The sequence below is a fragment of the Hyposmocoma kahamanoa genome, unplaced genomic scaffold (assembly GCF_003589595.1).
Source record: "Hyposmocoma kahamanoa isolate Upper Pololo Valley unplaced genomic scaffold, ASM358959v1 64, whole genome shotgun sequence".
NCBI classification, from domain to species: Eukaryota; Metazoa; Arthropoda; class Insecta; order Lepidoptera; family Cosmopterigidae; genus Hyposmocoma; species Hyposmocoma kahamanoa.
The window spans coordinates 13,403,522-13,426,193 of NW_020653852.1; the positions used below are offsets into that span (position 1 = coordinate 13,403,522).

A 22,672-nucleotide genomic window follows, 5' to 3' on the forward strand; every position below is an offset into this window, starting at 1 on the left:
AGAGATATATATATTGATATATATATAGATATATGTGTATATATACTAAACTTTCAAGTTTGCTGCTTCACTGGCCGAACGGTTACCATGTATGCCACGCAGAGATTCCAAGGTCAATTCCCGGGCCGGGAGAAATTTTTGTATGGCCTATATTTATTTCTCTCGTGAGTTTGGGTGTAATTTATGGTGTTCTATGTCCATGGCACCCGCGACACAGAGTTTTACTAGTGCGGGGCTATGAGTATGTGCGTTATTTATTATTTATTTACTTGCTATAAATGGATCTGATATTTTTCTATTCCTACCTATATGATTGTTTAAAACTAACATCGATTTAAGTTCGAACCGGCCTATTCAATTAGAAGTCCCATTTCATAACTAGACGATCTCTCAGTTCATTTTAATGGCGTATTCTTGACATTTACTTGCAAAAGAAAATTGCGTTGATTACTCAGAACGTTAAAAAATAAACGTTAACAATAACTGATTTAATTGTACATGTATTTTAAGAAAACAAATGATGAATTGAGTAATGTAATTACAGGAAAGCTGCCAGAACTATATCCGCGTGCTGGTCTCCCTGGGCTCTGGGAGGCTCCTGGTCTGCGGTACGAACAGCTTCAAGCCATTCTGCAGGGAGTACAGCGTCCAGCGAGACTCCTACCACATGGAAAGAGAAAAGTCTGGTCAAGCAGTCTGTCCTTACGACCCAGAACATAATTCTACTGCAGTATATGCGGGTGAGTTCAAATAACAGAAGTTACCTTTCTGTCCTAGTTAGACAATAGACAATGTCTCCTTTAACAATCGAATAAACTCACAATTTAAACGTAATAAAGTTATTTACATCTGCCAATTTACAAAGCCATATTTTCTGTTGTGATTTAATTTTATTTTCGTCATAATTGCAGATATTAATATTATAGACGACGAAATAAAAAATGCAAAATAACTAATAATAACGTATACAAACCCTTCAGCAAATAAGAGTTAAAGGAAATCTACTTAATTTTTTTTATAATATCAAGAGACGGGACGAACTAGTGGTGCGCCTGATGGTAAGCTACACAGTCCATAACAGTTGCAGTGCCTCTCAGAGCTTTAAATCGCAAAAGATCTGAGGAGCACTGCCACTGCGCCCGTCACCGTGAGACGTAAGTTAACAAGTCCCACGTGCCTGTAATTTCACCAGCACACCCTTCATAACCGGAACACAGTACTGCTGACGTTACTACTTGGCGGCAGAAACAGGTAAGATGGCAGTACGTCTCTGGACGAACTCTTACACAATGCATAACCATAGAATACAAACTGTGAAGTTGTTTATAATTAACGCGCATAACAGTAGGAGTAAATTTACATTCCTATGACAACTAAGCACGACATTTGTGAAGCAAATAAAGGTACTTACAAATTTAGGTATTACATCTACACAAAAGTAAACATATTTTTAATATACATGAAGAAATAATACACTCATCAACATTAAAAAAATACAAATCATTTTAGTGCAAGAGGTCGTAATACACATATCGACAGCTAAATTTGAAATCCTCTTAACTCCGTTTTTGAACGAAATCTCTTTTTTATTCTACAAGCACAATGTCGGGCAACTAAAACTTAAAATATAAATAATATCAATATTATAATATAGCGGGTACATGGACACACACATTGACTACCACTAATTACAGCCAAACTCGCGAGAGAAATAAATATAGGCCCACGTAGGCCATATAAATATTTCTCACGGCCCGGGAATGGAACCCGAGACCTATGCATGGCAACCCAGTATGGTCACCGTTCGGCCATGGATGCAGTAAATAATTTGCAGCATTTTATTACTGCAACAATATGATTTGTAGACTCTTTTTAAGTTATGAAGTAAAGGTATAATCATAGATTGTCGTATAATTATTTCTAGTAGTTCTGTTTTTTGTGTCTACTCAAAAGTTCATCTAATGGAAGCTACGAATTCAGCCGACGATATGTAAAAACGAGTGTTTAGTTCATATCTGACTAGTTATAACGAACTTCTGAGTACACCGTTGGACAGACAAGACATGTTTTCTCACCTTTTTCTTATTTATAAAATAGGTACCTTTCAAGTTTTATCAAATAACAGAACTCCAAAACGATTGTGCTTTTTGTGCTCAGTAGAGCTCCTTGCGAGAGAGTTCGTCCAGGGAAGAACAAAATATAATACGTCCAGAAATAGGTAAGGTGGCTACCTGTTTCTACCACCGCCCAGTGGCGTAGCGTGGGGAGTGCAGAGGGGGCCATGGCTCAAGTACTGTTTTTTTTTATTTAAAATTAGAAAATAATTTTCACTATTTGAGAAAACGATAACCTGAACAACACAAAAATGGCGACGGCAGGCTAACACAAAACACAATCGATCTAAACCTGCCCGAACGAACTGAACCGAAATAGAACTTCTGTAATCGTGAGAATAGAGAGAGTAACAAATTTAAGGTTAGGTTAGCCCCGGGCGACAAAAAACAACGCTACAACACTACCGCCGCCAAACAGTAATGTGAGCATCATATGGGACTTGTCAACTATGTCTCAGGGTGACGGGCGCAGTGGCAGTGCCTTTCAGATCTTTGTGATTTAAACCTCTGAGTGGCACTGCAACTGTTATGTACAGTTGTGTCGCTTACCACCAGGCACACGACTTGTTCGTTCCGTCAATTTGTATCGTAATAAAAGGAGAGTTATTATTTTCTTATATAAATAATTTGTTTCACGTAGTTCGCGTTATTTTGAAGACTTTCATGTGATAAAAGCATTTTTGACGCATGATCACGTGTGGCTTTCACCATGGCATGAATTATAGGACTATATCGAGAAATGATGAATTATTCTAAATTATTATTTTTTTACGTAATACCTAACACCGATTTCGCTGAATATAGATAGTCCGTTTATACGTTCTGGTAGTTTGACCTGCACCTGTAAATTCTGACAATTTGCTGAATTTCAAATAACTTGTTTCCTACACGTACAAAAGGAATATTGATATAAAAATAGTCAGTATGAGATCCACTATTATAGGTTCTAAAAGTAGCTCAGAATATTATCAGAATCGATAAAGAATATACGAAATGAGCTTGAGGTATCGACCAACATACGCATAATACATAAATAGACACAAGTGTGTGGCGTGACTCCAAAATATTACACACACCAGCATTTTTAGGGGAACATTAGTAAAATCTCCGAAATAATACAATGTTTTTTTTCCGACCGGTTATTTAACTTTCTTATTTCAGACGTAATTCGAAAATATAAAACTAGTTGACGTATTATTGATACAAAGTCGAACAAACACAGGAAAATTCTTTCGACCCGACCGGACCCGAACGATCGTCGATCGTTTCCCCATGTGCTGGTTACGGATCTTTGTATTGGGTTTAAACGTCATTAGTCATTTTTTCATTCATTTCCTCCTAGTACAGGTTTGTCGAGTGGTTGGAAGTTATTTTGCTTTCTAGTCAATTATGTAAACTTTACTTGCATTTTTTTAAATTTTCAGCCATTACTGCTTTGTTACTACATCTAAAAATATGCATTTTGTTTATTATGTTTTTTTTTCAAAAAAGATTGAGTTCGCCAGTAAGTACTAAGTCGATGTTAATGTAATTGCTACTTTATTTCTATTTCTTATTTTTGTATTCTCACTTTTTGTTTGTACCGCTTAATGTGCCGGTGTTTGTATACGTATTATAGCACCGTCTCATTTTCTATTCAAAAGCACATTGAAACGTTCGATCTGTTTTAAATTCAAATTCTAAGTTGTATGAGACTGGCCAGTTACATATGTAAATTCAAAGGTAGGCTTATTTCTTTTGAAATATTAAATTCTTTTTAGCAACGCTTTAAGGATGTTTCTAGCCTTTATTAGTTAAAATACGACCCACCGTGATATCAGAATACAAATAGTATCGGCTTGTTTTAATTCTGAGGGACATTGTAACATTCGAAATGTTTTAAATTCAAATGCTGAATTTCAAGAAATGGACCATTTGAGAACGTGGATTCTAACTTAGGGAAAATAATCCGTAATAAAACCGTGTCTCTTTGAAGTACGATTCTATTCAGGATTATTTTAGGTACATTTTGAACCGATAATGGCATTATTATATAGCTACGTATATTTGTATTATTTAGTATTATTGATACAAAGATCCAACAACACAATGAAAAATTCCTTCGATCTGACTGGACTCGGACCAACTTAGATACAGACCGAGCGAGTCTAAAGTTATTATTTGTGTTGCTTGATCTTTGTACCAATGATAATAACAAACTAGTGGAGTATTTTAAATTTTTATTGAATTGTTATTCAATTATTTTTTGTGAAATTACTCCACTAGTTTGTTATAATTATTAATACAAAGATCGAACACTCAGAAAAAATTCTTTCGACCCGGCCGGATTCGAACCGACGTCCTCTAGCAAACCATGTCAGACGCTATACAACTAAGCCACGGAACGAACCAGCGGACCTCACAAATTTTTCTATGTGCTTGTTGTGTATGTATTGGAGTATTTTCACAAAAATATTTTAATATCATGAGAGTAAAACATCTTAATATTTTATTCCAAGGATTCGCACGAAACGTTTCGTTTCCACATTTATACAGCGAACAGCTTTGTAGTGGAATGCCCTGCGTGCAGACTTAATCCCTGAACGCTGTAACTTGGGCCTTTACAAAAGAGTGAATAAGGCTTTATTTAGAAGTGTCAATCGTCGACCTCATCATCACTTTCCATCAGGTAAGATGAAGGTCAAAAGCGCAGTTATTTTTATTATAAAAAAAATGGATATTAGTATTTTAATCGTAGCTGTTTAATATCCATAAAATATATTTGAATCGAATTCAAGTATATTTATATTAACCTTGTGAAAGAATCCATCCAGGTACTGCCACCTTACCTATTTCTACCGCCCAGCAGTAATGTCAGCATTACTGTGTTCCGGTTTTAAAGGATAAGGGTGCTGGTGAAATTACAGACACATGAGACTTGTCAATTTATGTCTCTGGGTGATCTTTGTGATTTAAAGCTCTGAGTAGCACTGAAACTATTATGGACAGGCATATAGCTTACCATCAGGCGCACACTTGTTCGTCCCGTCACTTGATATTATAAAAATAAACCTTTACCCACGTACAGGACAAAGAGGTTACCAAACTTGACCATTCAGATTTAAATTCATATCTGTACCGATTACGATAACAACGGTCCAAAGTTCAAAATGTAAAGATTGATGTGCTCTTGCGAGTACATTATAAATTTAGAAAAGGTCAGTCAGCTACTGACAACGATTTTACGGTATGCAACCATGTTTCAGACTTCAATACATAAATAAAGAGCCTTTAAAGAGATATCTAATCAAGTAAGTATCAAAAACAATATAACCATAACACTTAATGATGTACCAAGTGATACTTAATGACAACAAATCCCTTATGGCGCGAAGAAATATCGCCTTACATTATTGCTTGATGAAATTATATCGCAACATGATATATTGCACACAATTTGATCCTAATGCATTTAACGACAGTAGTTGACCACTCCCTACATTAGCTGTAGGTATATCACGTAGGTTAACCATCATTTCAGGTTTTGTGAAAGATACCACCGTAATAATCTCCTTATTGCACAAACGTCGATTAAATTTAGTATTCCATTAAATAACATGTTGTCGCCAGTTCTGCTTCGATAGCATATACATAGGTAGTATTTAAATTGCTACGTAACAATGTATTTTTCAAACGATACTTAAACATCTGCTAGTAAAGTATGTATTTTGTAATTTATATTTCAATTTATGTCATGGTACCCGATTAATAATAATGATTTTTTTTAAATAATGAAGTAAAAATACCGAATTTTGTATTTCATTTTTTCAATGTACTCATGCAAGTATTTTGTAATTAGTACTTTAAATACATATCGATAACTTTCTATAATAACATCGTATCTGAAGAGCTTCTGTTTCATCAAGAAAACTTAGCCATATTTCGCAAAAACGACGAATTGAGAACGGGCCTAATAACGTCACGTTATTTAATTATTATTATTTTAACCAATTGAAATCTTACGGTGTTTTATTCACAATACAATTTAGTACATTCTGAATAAATAACTAAGAAAACGAACTATTTTGGTATTCTAAAAAAGCAGCGATACTTGAAAATATTTTGCAATTCACATGTCAATTAAGATATATCATATATTTAGTATATAGGAGTATTATGTAGTTAATGACACGTTAAATTTACAGATCTTTTCTGGAACTCGCTAAATTTCATTACGAATAATTAAGGAATAACATGTTTTATGACGCAAGATTATAATATTCTCTTCTTATGGCAAATCTGTGCCATTGGGATGCATATGGTAATTGAGTAGCAGTAGAGTGATTTGCACTCAAAACACACAAAAGTATCGTAAGTACGAATTTATACAGAGTAGCACAAACTCGCTAGAGTTACACACAACAAATACCAAAGTAAGCTATAACGCTGGTAAACATGGCATACTTGTTACACCACTACATGTTATGTAGTATGTGAGTTATTAAAACTTGACATAACAAGTTCAACGTAACAACGCCATAAATTCAACTATCTTTGCTTAACAATGTACCTCACATAACTTGGAACCACGCCCCAGTCAATGTCCGTGTTTGGCAATAAATTAGGGGCAGCCTAAACTAGGCGCAGTATGCACTGTGCATTAATTTCACCACTAATGGGATAGGCGGCATGCTACTGTGTAAGCGTTCTTACCAATTACATGTAGTGAATCCACAGTATCTAATATGAATGCGGTCGGTATCGAAACTCTATCGTCACTCAAATAATCCAATTTCAACTTGTTATTATCTAGTGCCTTATAGATAATTAACAAAGACATTTGAATTAATGTCCGGTTTTATAACTAATTATACCATTATGTCGACGTAACAGTATTGTGATTATCGAGTTCTAAGGTTTACGAGATTCTTACACAGGAAATGAAAAGATTTGGACGGCCTGCACGGTCGAGTGGCTTGCACACCGGTTTTCATGGTGTCGCCATCTCTGAGGTCCCGGGTTCGATCCCCGGCCAGGTCAGTGTAGAAACTAACTTTTCTATATTGTCTCGGGTCTGGGTGTTTGTGGTACCGTCGTTGTTTCCGATTTTCATAACACAAATGCTTTAGCTAGTTACTTTGGGATCAGAGCAACGTATGTGATGTTGTCTAATACCAATACTTATTTGGTTTTCGGATCTTGTTTTTCTTACTGCTAGTCAGCCGAGGTCATGGGACCTGTAAAGGGCCCGAAACGTTGGATATCCCTATACGATTTAGATCCGATAAAAATAGTTTCATTTACTTTAAGTAACGCGATTTTCGAATAAAACGAGAGACGCAAAATAAAAACAAATCATGTTACGGTCTGATTGTCGCCTCACGTACGTGTAGAAAATGTATCTTTTAAACTTGTGCGCTCTGAGACAAAGAACTAAGAACTAACAAATTACAGGTCGAGTGTTTCTCACACTATGTTTACTGTGTTTACGTGTCGCGCTATTTTTCCAGAAATTGATTGAATTGTTTTATGATATTTATTTATAACACAATTTTCAAAAGAAGTTTTATGATACCTTGAAAAAGTATACAGAGTGTACCTACGTGTTAAAAAAATATGATATTATAATGACTGTATACAATAATTTTGTGCTTTAGTAAAATAAAAAATACAGAACTATTCAATACTGGTTTTAATCGTCGTCGTCTTTGCATTACCAATGGTTTTCATGAAGACCTTGCAAGCGGTAATTTTCCACTTCACATAGACCTACTTCATACAATAATGGACCCTACTTTTTAACAGTTTCAAAAGCAAAAGTCAGTCATCTATCTCTAAAGAAACTCACAAACATATTATCGAGTATCCTCTATACTCATACACAAAGGCTAAGCTGAACAAATTGCCGTTATTAGCGCACCCACCTGGCGCTAACATAATAATGAACAATTGTCAAGGGATTACCTTACCTTGCCTCCATTTTGTTGCCATATGCCGATATTATTATATTTTAAGGGCTATATTGGGTACAGCTAGTGGGATCCGTGTCATCTGCCTACGACGCAGAAAAAGCTAGAGCCATTTCACTCCCATATTTGATCTTGAATGTGAATCTAATGTACTCCTACCGTTTTAAAAACAACATATGTATAAGCAACGGATGTACGTCGTCATGCTATGAATTAACATGCAATTTCATAGAAACCCAAATTGTTGCCACAGGCCCGGCGCTTACTGTGTTTCTTGGAATAATGTAATAACAGCCCATAGCCATGAATGAAAGGTAATGAGTTGCCTGTTACACAAGTACATTTGATAGCAATTAATTAATTTAAATGCTGCAAAATATTCCCAGTCTCTAATGTACTACAGGTCTTTAGTGTATAGTGAAGCCCGTTGTCAGGAAATTAGAGGGGAAAATCTTTTTCATATCGATTGGACCCACTTTCACAGTCTGTTGGCGTACAATAGCTATTCATTGTTGCTTTCAATGGAATACCTGTACGGTTTATAATGGGAATGTGACTAGTATTCAAGTACGTGAGCCTTTAAGGTTAACTGGTTCTGTATTTTAAATACTTTTAGTTACGAAATTGTACGAAAATGTGCCTTGAATAACGCATTATCTGATTGCAATTTTTAAATTTGTATCGCTGTTATAATTAATAATTAATAAATTATAATACTACACCTGTTAAGTGTGTTTTTGCCTATCTTTTTTTTATATTAGGCAATAAGCGATTTCCTTAAGATCGTCTGCCATTTAGCAGTTAGCTTCCAACCAAATTAAAAATATCGTTTTGTAAAATTTCCTTTCTCAATTTAGCCCTTCTTAATGTTTCGTCACCACATTGAAGATCTCCCAAGCATTAACTCCCCATGCATTAACGTTGTATCTCTTGCAGAGTGATGAATTGCGTGGAATTTGCTAGGGATGCAGTAACGTGAAGAAAATTGCACAAAGGGCAGTAGACAGTAATTGATGGTACTATGTTTGTGTTTAGGGGTCGGAGGAAGTGTTTGAGCGATATGTATTGAAATTGAGGAACGAGATGTATTTCCTCGTTACAATCGGTTGTTTTTTAATTTAAAACTGAAGTGACTGTGATCTGTTAGCTTATAAACATTTTATTGTAATATTTTTCTATTGTTAGGCTTTTTTTGTAATGTAAAGAGAGGCTGTGACCTTTTCAAAAAGCTTGTTAAAACTATACAAACACATAGGAAAGGAAACTATTTTTTCAACGTTTCCGACTCTTTACAAGTCCCATGATTACGGCGGCAGATGGAGATGGTATAGTAATCAACCAGTTACATCTAATATTGATAAAAACCATCCAATACAAACCACCAAAATAATAATAATCATATCACACCGTATAATAATTAATGATATACTTTATACGTTATTATTACGTCACACAAAGAATACGAGCATTAAAATAGAATTACTACTCACACTATAAGGTTTCTAATCCATAAAGCACTTTCCCCCAGGGCGTCGCTCCGTTTAATTAGAACAGATCAATAGGAAATAACTAACCGTGCTCCACCGAATGAGTCACGTTCACACACATAGACTTACGTGCATTCTTGTTAGAATACACCCTGGTATTAGATTTTCTTTGCATCGTTTTTAAGAAAGAACGAGATTATTATGATAAAATGTGTCACATCGGATAGTTGGGACTAAACCCCAAATTAAACTCCGAGTAGTATATTAAAATTTCTTCCGTCTTGATAGGTTAAGGCGTCTAATTTACCATACTACCAAATTTGTTTTATTGTAATTTTTTTCATAGTTACATTTTCTGGCATTTTTTCGCATGAAATCGTTGTCTTTTGGCCATATTGAAAAAAAAAGCCATAAAGTCCTTGAAAAAAAGAAACAAAATGGCGGGTTGCTGTAGTTACAGTTTTTACAGGAATGAATTATTTGTTTAAATATATTAGGTTATCAATTCTTAATTATTTGTTGTCTTATTATATAATGCTCAATAAATATATAAATAAATAAATAAATAAAATTTAATTCCGAACTTATAACAGAACTAAAACTTTTCGTCCTTCCAAACAAGCTAAGACGTCTAAGCCATATACTGCCAAATCTTGGATTTAAATTTTGCTTCAATGATTAAATTCAAATTTCAAGTGTAATGAAGAACATGTAATTTCACTTTTTTTTTCATTTTGAAGACCTTAGCACGTAAGGTGCTAGGTGAACTTTCCTAAATATGTGTCTGGCAGGGCGTGCCACCGAAGTTAATTTCATTAGTCTGTTTCTCATAGTCCAGGGAATTCCCTAGTTTGAGATTATTAGACATTATTATTATTACGAAAAACCAACTACTTACCAACATACGCCCGTAATACCATTCCAATAATTTTGGCTCAAGTCTAGTTATAGAATAATATGTTATAATAACGTCCTCGTATCCCTTACTTTTCCAATAACTAACATTACAACATTACTTACTTACTTACTTGCGTATAATATCGTTGAATCCAAACCGTATTAATTTAGGATAATTATTTATCATGCCATATCGTGTTCTATACACATATTGATATCATTACTACCGTACCATGTTGGTATTTTGAAAATAGGAATCTCTTTGCTATTACGTACACTTGTTTTTTGAAAATTCCTTCGCATTTTATATAACACGGTACAAATGATTATAGACTAGAATTCGCCACATTCGAATCAGTATGTTGTTTATTATCAGTTACTTTTTTAAATCGTTACTTAAATAGGTTATCCTGTGGTATACTCTACAATGTGTTTCTGTTATCTAATACGTTGTCCACTTCCTGGTACTGCCCACAATGCGTTTCTGTTATCTAATACGTTGCCCACTTCTGTGGTACTGCCCACAACATGTTTCTGTTACCTAATACGCGCACTTCTGTGGTACCTACCGTAACTTGTTTCTGTTATCTAATACGTCAGTTTTGAAATAAACTAACTGTTTTTTTGTATTTCTTTCAGACGGAGAGCTATATTCAGGGACGGTAGCAGACTTTAGTGGTATGGAGCCCATCATCTATAGAGAACCCCTGCAAACGGAGCCGTATGATTCTATGACCTTAAATGGTACGTACTATTTTTTATCATTTTACGCTACAATAAGCGTATTTAAATAATGGTATTTCATGACGACTGTATAAAAAATTAAATGTCGTAAACTAGCCAATCGGATAGCGCTGATAAGCCACGTATAAATATATTTAAACTCCGATTAACTAATTAAAGAACGCTTGTTTTACACAATCACAGCGAAATATTTAGCGTAATGCCTTTTGTTTTGTGATTGCCATTAATAACTAGCTTGATAGACATTGACTTACAATTATATGGACGTCGGGTCCGCGCTAAAAAGTGTCCGCACTTGTAAGGCGCTAAAATCGTATACAGAGCGCGACACTCCGCTTTAGTCTTCATTTGTTCTACGGACAGCGCGATACTGCGATGACATAACAATTTAAATTTCGAATAGGTTGACTTGGGACATTTTTTTCGTGGTTTTTGTATTAGACCCGTCGTCCATTTATTTGTAAGTCAATGTTGATAGATGTTAAATATTGATTAAACTAACAGAGAATAAGAACGCAACGATATTCTTATCAAATACGTTTATATTAAAAGTTCAGGTGGAAGTCAGAATCGACACCATTGATTTTCACACATTACAGGTCTTCACTCACAAAGTGCCTGCACATCTTTGGAGAGTTGTGATTTTAAATATCAGAGTTAATACGAGCGCTTGACAAAATTTTCGTCAAAAATAAGACAACTCAAAATAACACAAGACTGGCCACGCACAGGCAGCTTCCCTGGTGATGTAAAAGTCCATAGGCGAGGAAGCCTACTTCTCAAACAAATGTCTCTTCTGCTCGCTTCGTTCCTATTTCACATTAAAAAAAATACTTGTTTACGGCGAAATATTACAATATCAAATTAAGATTAGACGCTATTTCAAAATATATAATAAATCTACTTCTGAACTTACAAACATTAATATTAAAACAGATTCTATCAGAGAAGTTATACCTAAATAAACAAACAACGTAATTAGGAAAGCTATCAACTGAATATATATACCAATCTAATTACACGATTAAACCCTCGAATGCTCAGTGCTCATAGGTGCTAACTTATAAATTAAATTTAGGCCTGTACACATAGGGGAATTTATTTACCTATGCATCATGACAACATTTGCATGTAGACTACCAGTAGATGTTTATTTGGACAATTCGATGCTATTGAGCGAATGTTGTTATTGTAAACAGTGCTGGTGAGATACTTCTGTAGCATAGTCTCCATTTATATTTACAAATAATTTTGAAAAAGCACTGAATTACTTCATTTGACTCCGTTACTTTAACCAACCACCGACGACTCGATACCTTCCCATTTCGCTCACAACTCCGCACAACACACTCGCATAGATTCTTTTGTTTTAAATTAATTTTTTTAAATATAATAATTTAAATTAAATTCGTCTTTGCATTATTTCGCCATGATTAAAATAGAATGTAAAAAAACCGCCAAATTATGGGTTAAGAGAAAAACTTACAATGAAACAAAAGGCTTGCTGGAAGTTGTTTCATAATTATTTTTATACAAGTATATAGCCATAAATTTATAACTACAAATTTTTTATTGTTAAATACAGAATAAGTTTTTAAGCGGTTATATAAAGAAATTTGCCCAAAAAGATACCTAAAATACAGTTACACATTTACTTAGTTTAGGCATCGCAATTACACATTAGGTTCTAAAATTAAAATCCTATGATTTACTATGAAGATTGTATAATTTAGGTGCCTATCCAATGCTTATTTTAATACTATAATAGCTTTCTTTACATTTGTTTTACTTGTATTAGATTAAGTTATATTGAAATAAATTTCTCTCATCTTATCTTAACTTATGTAACGTGTCTTAATGAATGAGTCGAATAACATATTATGTTTAGAAGTAGCTAATAATAGCTTCTCAAAGGAGCCGCTAACGACAAAAAAGCCACTTAAAAACCCTATACAAAGATCTGTAACAAACACAATAGAAAAATTGGAAAAATCGATTGACTCCGTCTGTAGCCAAGTTGATAAGAGCGATGATCTCGACATGGTAACAAATCTAGTTCGAGACCAATTAGATCGCAGGAATTTTCCATTGTATTGTTCGATCTATGTATGTATTAATAATAATAACAAAGTAATGGAATATTTTCACAAAAAAAATATTATAATGGCTGGTATCACAGCGTGATATTTTTTTAACTCTATTTATTTAGGGGCTTTGATCGTTATTGAACATGTCAACCCCATTAGAAAAACACCTCAAGAAAACTCTTGATAAAAATCCAGACAGATTAATCAAAATACTACCTAACCAAACATGTATACAAAATCTCCGCGGCACTACGTGTTCGCTCCGACAAAACAGATTGAAACCATCCAACACTAATTGTGATATTTAATAAATAAATATTACATTTAGTTTTATAATTTTTGCGTAAAAATATACTATATTTTAAATGTTTATTGAATTGATATTAAATTCTTTTTTGTGAAATTACTCCACTAGTTTGTTATGATAAAACTTTCATAGATTTCTCATAGATGGCGCTAAAACTAAAAGTTGTTGAAAAACCAAATACAAAGACACGACAACATGCACAAAAAAAAAATGTGAGGTCCGCTGGTTTGTTCCGTGGCTTAGTTGGTATAGCGTCTGGCACGGTATGCTAGAAGACGTCGGTTCGAGTCCGGCCGGATCGAAGGAATTTTTTCTGAGTGTTAGATCTTTGTATTAATAATCATATACAATATTTTTAATAGTTACAATGTAGTTACGTTACCATTATCAAAGTAATTAATGTATTAGAGAACTTAGGAAAAATCATCATAATCATCAGGCGACTAGCGGACAAAGACCACCATAGAGTGGATCTCTCCCAACCCAAGCCTGAGACATGGAAGGGCCAGATAGAGCTAGCGTGACGACCTAGATGCTCATTATGAGGATTGCAGAATGAATGAATGAAATAAAAATCTTCATAAAATGTTCGAAAATAAATCATTAAAACCGTTTACAGTAGATATCCAATATTTTTGCGCTAAGATTTTTTTCTAGTTTTTATTTCTAACGCACACACTCATAACCCCGCCTAAGGGAACCCTGTATCGCGGGTGCCATAAACACACACATGTAGGCCTTACAAATATTTCTTTCGGCTCGGGTAACGATCCTCTGAATGACAGTCCCAGCGCCCTGGACTGTCAACTGTAACCGTTCGCCACGGAGGCAGTTGATTAATAACATTCTGTTAAAGTACAAACTGTGACCTTTACTACATGCACTTACTGAGCTACTTACTTTACCAGAGCTTCCGTTAATCGTCACATACACGTAAATTTGGTCGATTGCACTCGAATACCGTCAAGCATACATCCGTCAAGGTAATTTAATTTAGCAGTGCTCACTTGTGTGTGACTCGTCAACTCACGCAATCGGATTAATGCCATTAGAATTATAGGTGCGATAGGGTTTAAGGCTTTCTTTGGATTGCTGAAGAGGAATTAGTTTCGAATATGGCTTTGAATGGGTTAGACTTTAATAATGGCAAGTAGCAGCAGAGCTCCTTGTGAAAGAGTTCGTCAGGGAAATTTTGCCACCTTTCATATTTCTGCCACTGTGAGCATTACTGCGTTCCGGTTTTGCATGGTAAGGGTGCTGGTGAAATGTCTCAGGGTGATCTTTGTGATTTAAAGATGAGAATGGCACTGCAGCTGTTATGGATAGGCGTGTCGCTTACCAGCAGGCGCACGACTTGTTCGTCCCGTTACTTGGTATCATAAAAAAAGATGCCAAACTATAGTCAGATAGGTCCTACACATTACCGCCTGGCGGCAGAAATAGGTTAGGTGGCAGTACTTGCCTGAATGAACTCTTTCACAAGGAGCTCTACTGCTATAACTAAGTTATAAAGAATATGAGTAGGTTCTTAATCTACTTCACTAATATTTACTTTTGTCCACAGCTCCGGACTTCGTGAATTCACTAGTACATGGTAACTTCGTGTACTTTTTCTTTAGGGAAACAGCGGTGGAGTACATCAATTGTGGAAAGGTAATTATTTATTACAAGGCAGAGAGACATAATAAAGTCATACTGATCACTTCAAGCAAAATACAATCTTATGGGGATGTAATAGAATGCATACGTATTAACTACATTTGTCTCCCACCGTGTCAGGTGGAAACTATAAATTTCCATCCGCTACGTTCTTGACATACCTACCTGTTCACTACCTCAACAGTCATTAGTTAGTTTTAATTAATAGACAACCATTTATTCCTAATATTTTGACCTGAGAGTTTTTTTCCTTCCTGATTCCTCTATCTCCAACAATTTGCTAGTCATGGACTACACTCAAAATTTCAAATGGCGTACGAACCTTGTCTGAAAAGATGAAGAAGACGGAAGGCTCGCGGATTGCTTAATGCATTGACGCGCACTCGCTCGCTCTAATAATGAATAGCCTTCAAAGGGCGCGAAAATTTAAAAAATCAAAAAGGTCACGCGCACTTTATCTATTTACTCACAACAAATTGTACTCCAATTTTTATATTAATGCATTATATTAGGTAGGCTCGCCATGGACCCCCGGCGTTCACTACTCGGACCTCTTGAAGATCCATGGACCATGGTTAAGAAACCCTTCTCTATCTAAACGAGATATTTACGCTAAGGTTGACCTTTGCCCACGTTTCGTTCCGTGTTTGCTCTGTAAATGTATGTCGTTATTCTATTAATATCCATCCTCTCCATATAACTAAACCATCGAAGCATTCCCTTTTACTAGTCTAAGCACAATAAGTCTCGGAGGTAACAAGCTGGAAATCAAATTCGGAACCTATGATCGTGCATATCACTTGACTGTCAGTTGTGTTTAAAATAACCCTTAAGACTAAAGCCCATAACAAAAATATTCTTACTTAAATAACTACATATTGTAAACTATGACAATTTATATAAATATGACATATGTTTCAGTCGGTATTTTCCCGCGTTGCGCGCGTTTGCCGCGACGATCGTGGCGGGCCGCATCGGTTCAAGCAACGTTGGACATCATTCCTCAAGTCCCGGCTTAACTGCTCCGTTGCTGGCGACTTTCCTTTCTATTTTAATGAAATTCGTAAGTACTTGTATTGATGAACTTTAAGAGTACAGTTATGCCGCAGACTTAAATGTCGTAGTACAACCTAAATGTGGGTATGTTTAACTCTCAGCACCGAGACGCCACCTAGCGAGATACCGAACTTTTTCAGTGACGTTGGCAAGCAACTGTTTTTATCAGTGAATGTATTAAGATTTGCGCTTACGACCCACCAAGGTGGCTAATTGTCACTAAACCAGGTCCCTAATAAACTAGTATAATACTAATATTATATACTATTATATTATATATACTAATAGTTCTCATATTTTTCTACATGGTCCTTCGAGCCGGATATGACTCATGGATAGTGTCTATGTACGCATGCTTTCAGTAATTTTTTTTTTCACAGAATCTACAACTGAGCTAATAGAAGGCGTTTACGGAGGCCTGAACGCTCAGTTAATCTACGGTACGTTCACGACACCACCTAACAGCATATCAGGGAGTGCTGTGTGCGCCTTTAGCATGCAAGATATTGCTGATACCTTTGAAGGAACATTTAAGGAACAAAGCGCCCTTAATTCAAATTGGCTGCCTGTTAATACTGCAAAGGTGAGTTTTGATTAATTAGTTTTCAATTTAAGTGAAATATACATAAAGACGAGTTTGTAGATATTAGACGGTGAAATAATATATTTTCTAGATTCACTAAAAGACGTTCATTACAAAATTTTTATGCAAAGTGAAGAAAGAGTAACGCATACACTCATAGCCCTTATACTGTGGGTGCCATGGACAAACTCATAGACAGCCACAAATTACACCCAAAGTCACGAGAGAAATAAATGTAGTCCATATAAATATTCCTCTCGGCCCGGGAACCGAACCCGGGACTTCTGCGTGGTAGTCCAGTATGGTAACCGTTCAGCCACGGAGTTAGTTGACTAAAATTTAATATAAAATAATTATTCACATACAGGTGCCAGAACCTCGTCCTGGAACATGTCACAATGACTCAAGACAGCTGCCAGATCAAACTCTCAACTTCATTAAAACACACGCACTGATGGACGAATCAGTGCCAGCATTCTTTGGAGAACCTATTGTTATTAGGACTAGCTTTCAGTGAGTAATTCGCTCGTCAAGCAAAATTTCGGTAAGGCTAGGTGTAATTGTACACCTAGTCTTACCGAAATTTTGCTCGATGAGCTAATGTTCCAAAAACGTGATGTAAAAAGTGCTGATTTTGTGTGTTACATGTCAATACACAATTTTAAAACTATGTCAGATTTCTTTTATCCGGCTCGAAGGACCAAACTTTAAAGTTAATATTATATTGTTCCAGCTATCGGTTTACTCAAATAGCTGTAGATCCACAAGTGAAGACTCCTGGAGGGAAAGCCTATGACGTACTATTTATTGGAACAGGTAAGTTTACAAAACTTCAAACTCTCAAACTGTACATTAACCAAAATTTAAAGACCCATCATAGACTTCACAATGTATGACAGAAATGAATCGTCAATAAGGTCTAATTATGACAGGCACAAGTACATTTTCTGATACATCTGATTTCGTTTTCAGATAACGGTAAAATCATCAAAGCCATTAACGCAGTGTCATACGACTCCAATAAAAGAGCTGTTCCAGTCGTAATAGAAGAACTACAAGCATTCGCAGCTGGCTCTCCAGTCAGAGCCCTGAGAGTGGCCAGAGCTGGAAGAGATGCAGCCAGATTAATAGCTGTGTCAGACAGAGAGGTGTTGAGTTTGCGATTGCATCGGTGTTCGAGCGACAAAATTAGCTCCTGTTCGTAAGTATTTAAAAAATATAAAACTGACAACTTTTTGTAACTTGTCAATTTAAGATCAACTTTTTCTTTACCTAACCCGATCCAAGCCTATAGATAACAATAATGTTTTAAGCCTAAAACCATGGATTATTGATTGGTGTGAGAACCTACATTATGCTCACTAACCTACGTAACGTGAACCTGCCTAAAGACATTCTGAAATTAGTTGCATGCATATTTTTATACTCTAAATAATTCTTTATTTACACACGTATCATAAACCCTCTATAATGTGTTAAAAAACTGCAAATTACGACCAGCTTATATGTAAATTGTTTAGTTAGAACAAATTTCTTATCTGTGAAAATTTTATTATTGCTTCATCGAATTCGATTTTATTATTACATTCAGATTCGCTCTGGACCTTTTGGAGGGAAAAGTGTCGTTTTTATTTTGACTTTCAATTATTTTGAGAAATCTAGTTTAAAGTGGAATAGGATAGTGCTATTGTGCCTTAATCGAAGATTAAAACGCGAAATTATACGAATCTCGATCTACCCGTATCGGCCTGTTTTAAGGAATCCCGAGTCAATCCAAGCACGCCGCGCGCCGCCTCAATTTGCCTATCCTCTTTGTGGCGGCCATATTTACTGAAACATATTTAAACTTCATGTTTAGGCTGATGGCTTTGCCAAAAACTTAATAAAAAAAATTAAATAAAATTATTACATTCAAATTATCGAACATCTCTGAAAAACAAAACAATTTGATTCGACCTCAATTCTAATATCAGTCGAGATTAAGTTTTATTCGAAATGAAATTTAACACGTTAGAAAGGTAGGTAGAAAAAAAGCACATTACCTACTTGATATCGGACGATATGATAGTTGGGGCCGACTCTAGTTTGTCTATGAATTAAATAAAAACTACGTATGAGTGACATGCGTGAGAAAAGTTTTTATTTGCCGCCATTTCGCCAGTCGTAACATGCGGTTCCTGAACACATCATAGAGAGCTTATAATATGTGTATATATAAAGCGGTGTACGTAACTGTACATAATTAGGCATTAAAACTCTAGTATTTCAATGCGTTTCATTATGTAACAGTCACATAAACTAATAAAAACCTAAAACTATTTTGCATCTCCTAAATTCTATCTTAAGGTTCCCTTGAAAAAATTGCTACTTACCAATACTCTCTGTCGTACTTTAGCCTATTCTAATATTATTGTTTGTTGATGTTCCATACTAGAATATGTCACTATTGAATTCATTCATTCTATTTTAAGAAACCCAACCAAAACCAGTCTTCATAAACGTCTTTCATTCATTAATAAAAGAGTCATGAAAGTAGATTGTTTTGGTTGAGTTTCTTAAAATACTTATGATAATTTTTAATGTCTAGTATAGAAAATCCTTGCTTAATCAATTGATTGGTTAATATTTAAGAAACTGAACATCAGTCTACCTAAGTAATGTCTCATAAAATCATCCCGATTTTTTTTGTTCCAGCGAATGTGTAGCCTTGCAAGACCCATACTGTGCATGGGATAAACAGGCAGGACGATGCCGTGCTTATTCGCACGGAGTCAGCCGATGGCTGGACGAAAACTCCTTCTATCAGAGTGTCGCTACTGGAAGTCATACTGCCTGCCCTCACAGTGAGTAGTTAAGGCCTGTGACTATGTCTTTTTGTCTCATTATCCTATTGTAAAATGCAACAAAGGAGAGAACAATTCGGACATTACAAAATTTAAATTGGTGTTCTGCATTCGGTGCACAAGAATGTTTGCACATTTTCATCAAATGAGTGTTTTATCCATTTCATTGTTTATTGGCTACTTGGAACATTACTATCAGGGTCAGGGTTCGAAATTATCATGACATTTATTTTCTTTGATAAATATTTTGATAATTATCGTGTATATATTCGATAATTATCTATGTTGATTCATACTTTGATCTCTTAATTTTTTTACTAAAAATAACAAACAGTAAGAAAATATTAAAGTATCATAAGATAATTATCGGGATAATTATCATGAGAATTCTCAATGATAATTATCAAATGATAATTACCATATCGAATCTTCCTGTCGTAGATGATTTTAATACATTTTAATATAATAATGACTTAGCATGGGTGTATTGATAAACTGTAGCATCATAATAATACATGCACAGATTTCAGCCAATACCTGTCACATAAACTAACTACATTTCACTATCACTATACAAACCTACACGCGATAACTAACAAATGCATGCATTTTAGGCAAAGATGCGGGTGCAGTTGGGGGCCTGAGTTCTGGACTGTACGACGACGCGAGAGGAGAGAACAAGGGAGAAGTCATCAATATCGTACAGGATAAAGATGGGAAAGGTGGCAATAATAATAACGAAGGTACATAATTATTCGCCATTTCTCACGTTAATCGTGGTTTTGCAAGTTGATAGCAAAAACATTAACAGCGAATGAATTTTGTTTTGGACTCTTTGAAGAGAAATGTTCTATTTAATTGCGTAATTTGACTGTGTTTGTGAGTGCATTATATAATTTAAATTAATATAATTTCCAAATTATATATTATCTTTTTAACCAAACATATACAAATAAATATTAATTATACAAAATGTGAGCAAAGGTGGACTTATTTATAAAAGAGCAGGATAGTGAGCACAAAGGACGTAAGCTAGCACCAGCGTGCAAAACAGAAATAAGGAGAAATATTGCAAACTAACAAACAAATAAAAAATTACAGTTAAATTCGATTACTGGGAGTTCCCTAGTTTGATATCAGTAAATTAAACCTGAGGCACTTGTTCACTTATTAATATTGCAGGCCCAGAAGTTTTAGCGGCTGATCCCCCTCCAGCAGCGTACTCAGTAGAAACACTGGCTCTGGCTGTAGCTGCTGGAGCGTTGGCAGCTTTAGGCGCTGGGTTTGCTGCTGGATACATATGCGGAAGACGATGCAAGAAGGATGAAGATGACAATATGCCTTATCCCGATACGGAGTACGAGTATTTTGAACAGAGACAAAATATTAACAGGTTAGTTTTGTACTTTCTATTTAAAGAAGTCAAACCAATAAGGGAAGACAATAAACACAACACAATAAAAAGAGAAAAGCATTCATATTAATGATATTAAGGTAGTGTTAAATATTTATAAATATTGTTTGTGACATCAAGTGACAATCAAGTCGCGCGCCTGGTGCCACACGCCTGTACATGATAGTTGTAGTGCTATGGTATAAATTGAAAACTCCCGTGAATGCTCACATTATTGCTTCACGACAGAAATATGTATGGTGGCAGTATTTCAAATAGTTCTGAGAAGATTGATTTTTATTCGCTCAGGATATGTCCTTACACGTTTGTATTCAATCGAGTCTATGTGGCACATAATGGTCTGTATGGTACACACAAAAAAGAACTCTATTGTTTTTTATATTAACAATTTTGTTTTCACCCACAGAATCCAAGCAGAACCAAAGCTCCTCCAACAAGTAGAAGAAGTAACCTACGCGGAACCAGTCTTGGCCCCGCAGCCGAAGCCAGCGTCTCCCCGGGCAACTCTCCGCAAACACCCTCCATACCACCCTCACCACGAAACGCTGTTCCAGTTCCAGCCCGATTCTTACCGTCGGGACAACTTCGGGACTCTACGCTCCCATCAGGTCAATGTCAGTTGTCTTCCTTTTTTTCTTCTCTTGCATGGTTGTTAAGCTTTAGGGCCCTACACATATAATGTTCTTTTTTGTGCCAAGACTCTGTCGCATTGTCTTGTCGCAAAGCCCACAAAAATGGACGTCGTTTGCGTAGCGCCTTAATTTCGCGTCTCATTTATGCATGGTCGTACGACTATGATTAGTTTTTACGACTACCTCAAGTTTCCGTACAGAATTTCAACTTGCATTCAAGCTACTTGCATAATTGAAACGCGCCCTTACATAAGTAACTTGATCGATTTGAAATGAACTTTGTGTCGTCTCTCTGGTTTTATAGAGGGATGTATTATATAATATATTACTTTTATGATAATATAATTTGTACTTGTAAATTCATTGCAAACACCTTAACGATTGATCAAGTTATATTTTTATATGAATTTAGAGCAGTCCATCAAAAATAAAAATAAAGATAAAAATCAATTCAAATAAATATTTCTGAATGATTCACCATTAGGTATATTGAAAAACAATATTAGCATTCCTACGTATTTTTGTATGGACTCGTTATAGTTTTCTTTTTCAGAATATAAACAGTAACAAAATAGTTGTTTACTTGAAATGTAAAGTGTACCCAATAACCAACATTTTCAGATAATATCTATGTGTTTAATATTAAATATATTCAGCATGAGTATTAAATTTGTTAACCCCTAACAGCCCTGAAAGTAAGTCATTATTAAATCTAATCTCGTCATTAAAAACCGCATGTTTCGCTCATCATAATTTTCAATAACTCCTCAAAGCTTTTCCATTTTCATCATCACCATTGATGTCCATAATTTTTTCATCAGCTGAAAATTTAATATTTTGCAACTCACAAAGTTTTTACCATTTGCCATTTATTAATCATCTTTCATCAAATTCTGAGATA

At 35.2% G+C, this 22,672-nt stretch overlaps 1 protein-coding gene across 1 annotated transcript in view; it reads left to right on the top strand.

The window, feature by feature from the left end:
• The window catches only part of LOC113230890 (semaphorin-1A), an 85,577-nt gene that overhangs the window by 57,626 nt on the left and 5,279 nt on the right, over window positions 1-22,672 (top strand). The window contains exons 3-14 of the mRNA XM_026464998.1: window positions 545-740; window positions 11,086-11,190; window positions 15,149-15,237; window positions 16,165-16,306; window positions 16,680-16,882; window positions 17,250-17,395; window positions 17,616-17,698; window positions 17,855-18,083; window positions 19,577-19,725; window positions 20,340-20,468; window positions 20,908-21,118; window positions 21,546-21,753. Coding sequence (XP_026320783.1) covers window positions 545-740; window positions 11,086-11,190; window positions 15,149-15,237; window positions 16,165-16,306; window positions 16,680-16,882; window positions 17,250-17,395; window positions 17,616-17,698; window positions 17,855-18,083; window positions 19,577-19,725; window positions 20,340-20,468; window positions 20,908-21,118; window positions 21,546-21,753 — 1,890 coding nt within the window. The remainder of the gene's footprint in view (window positions 1-544; window positions 741-11,085; window positions 11,191-15,148; window positions 15,238-16,164; window positions 16,307-16,679; window positions 16,883-17,249; window positions 17,396-17,615; window positions 17,699-17,854; window positions 18,084-19,576; window positions 19,726-20,339; window positions 20,469-20,907; window positions 21,119-21,545; window positions 21,754-22,672) is intronic.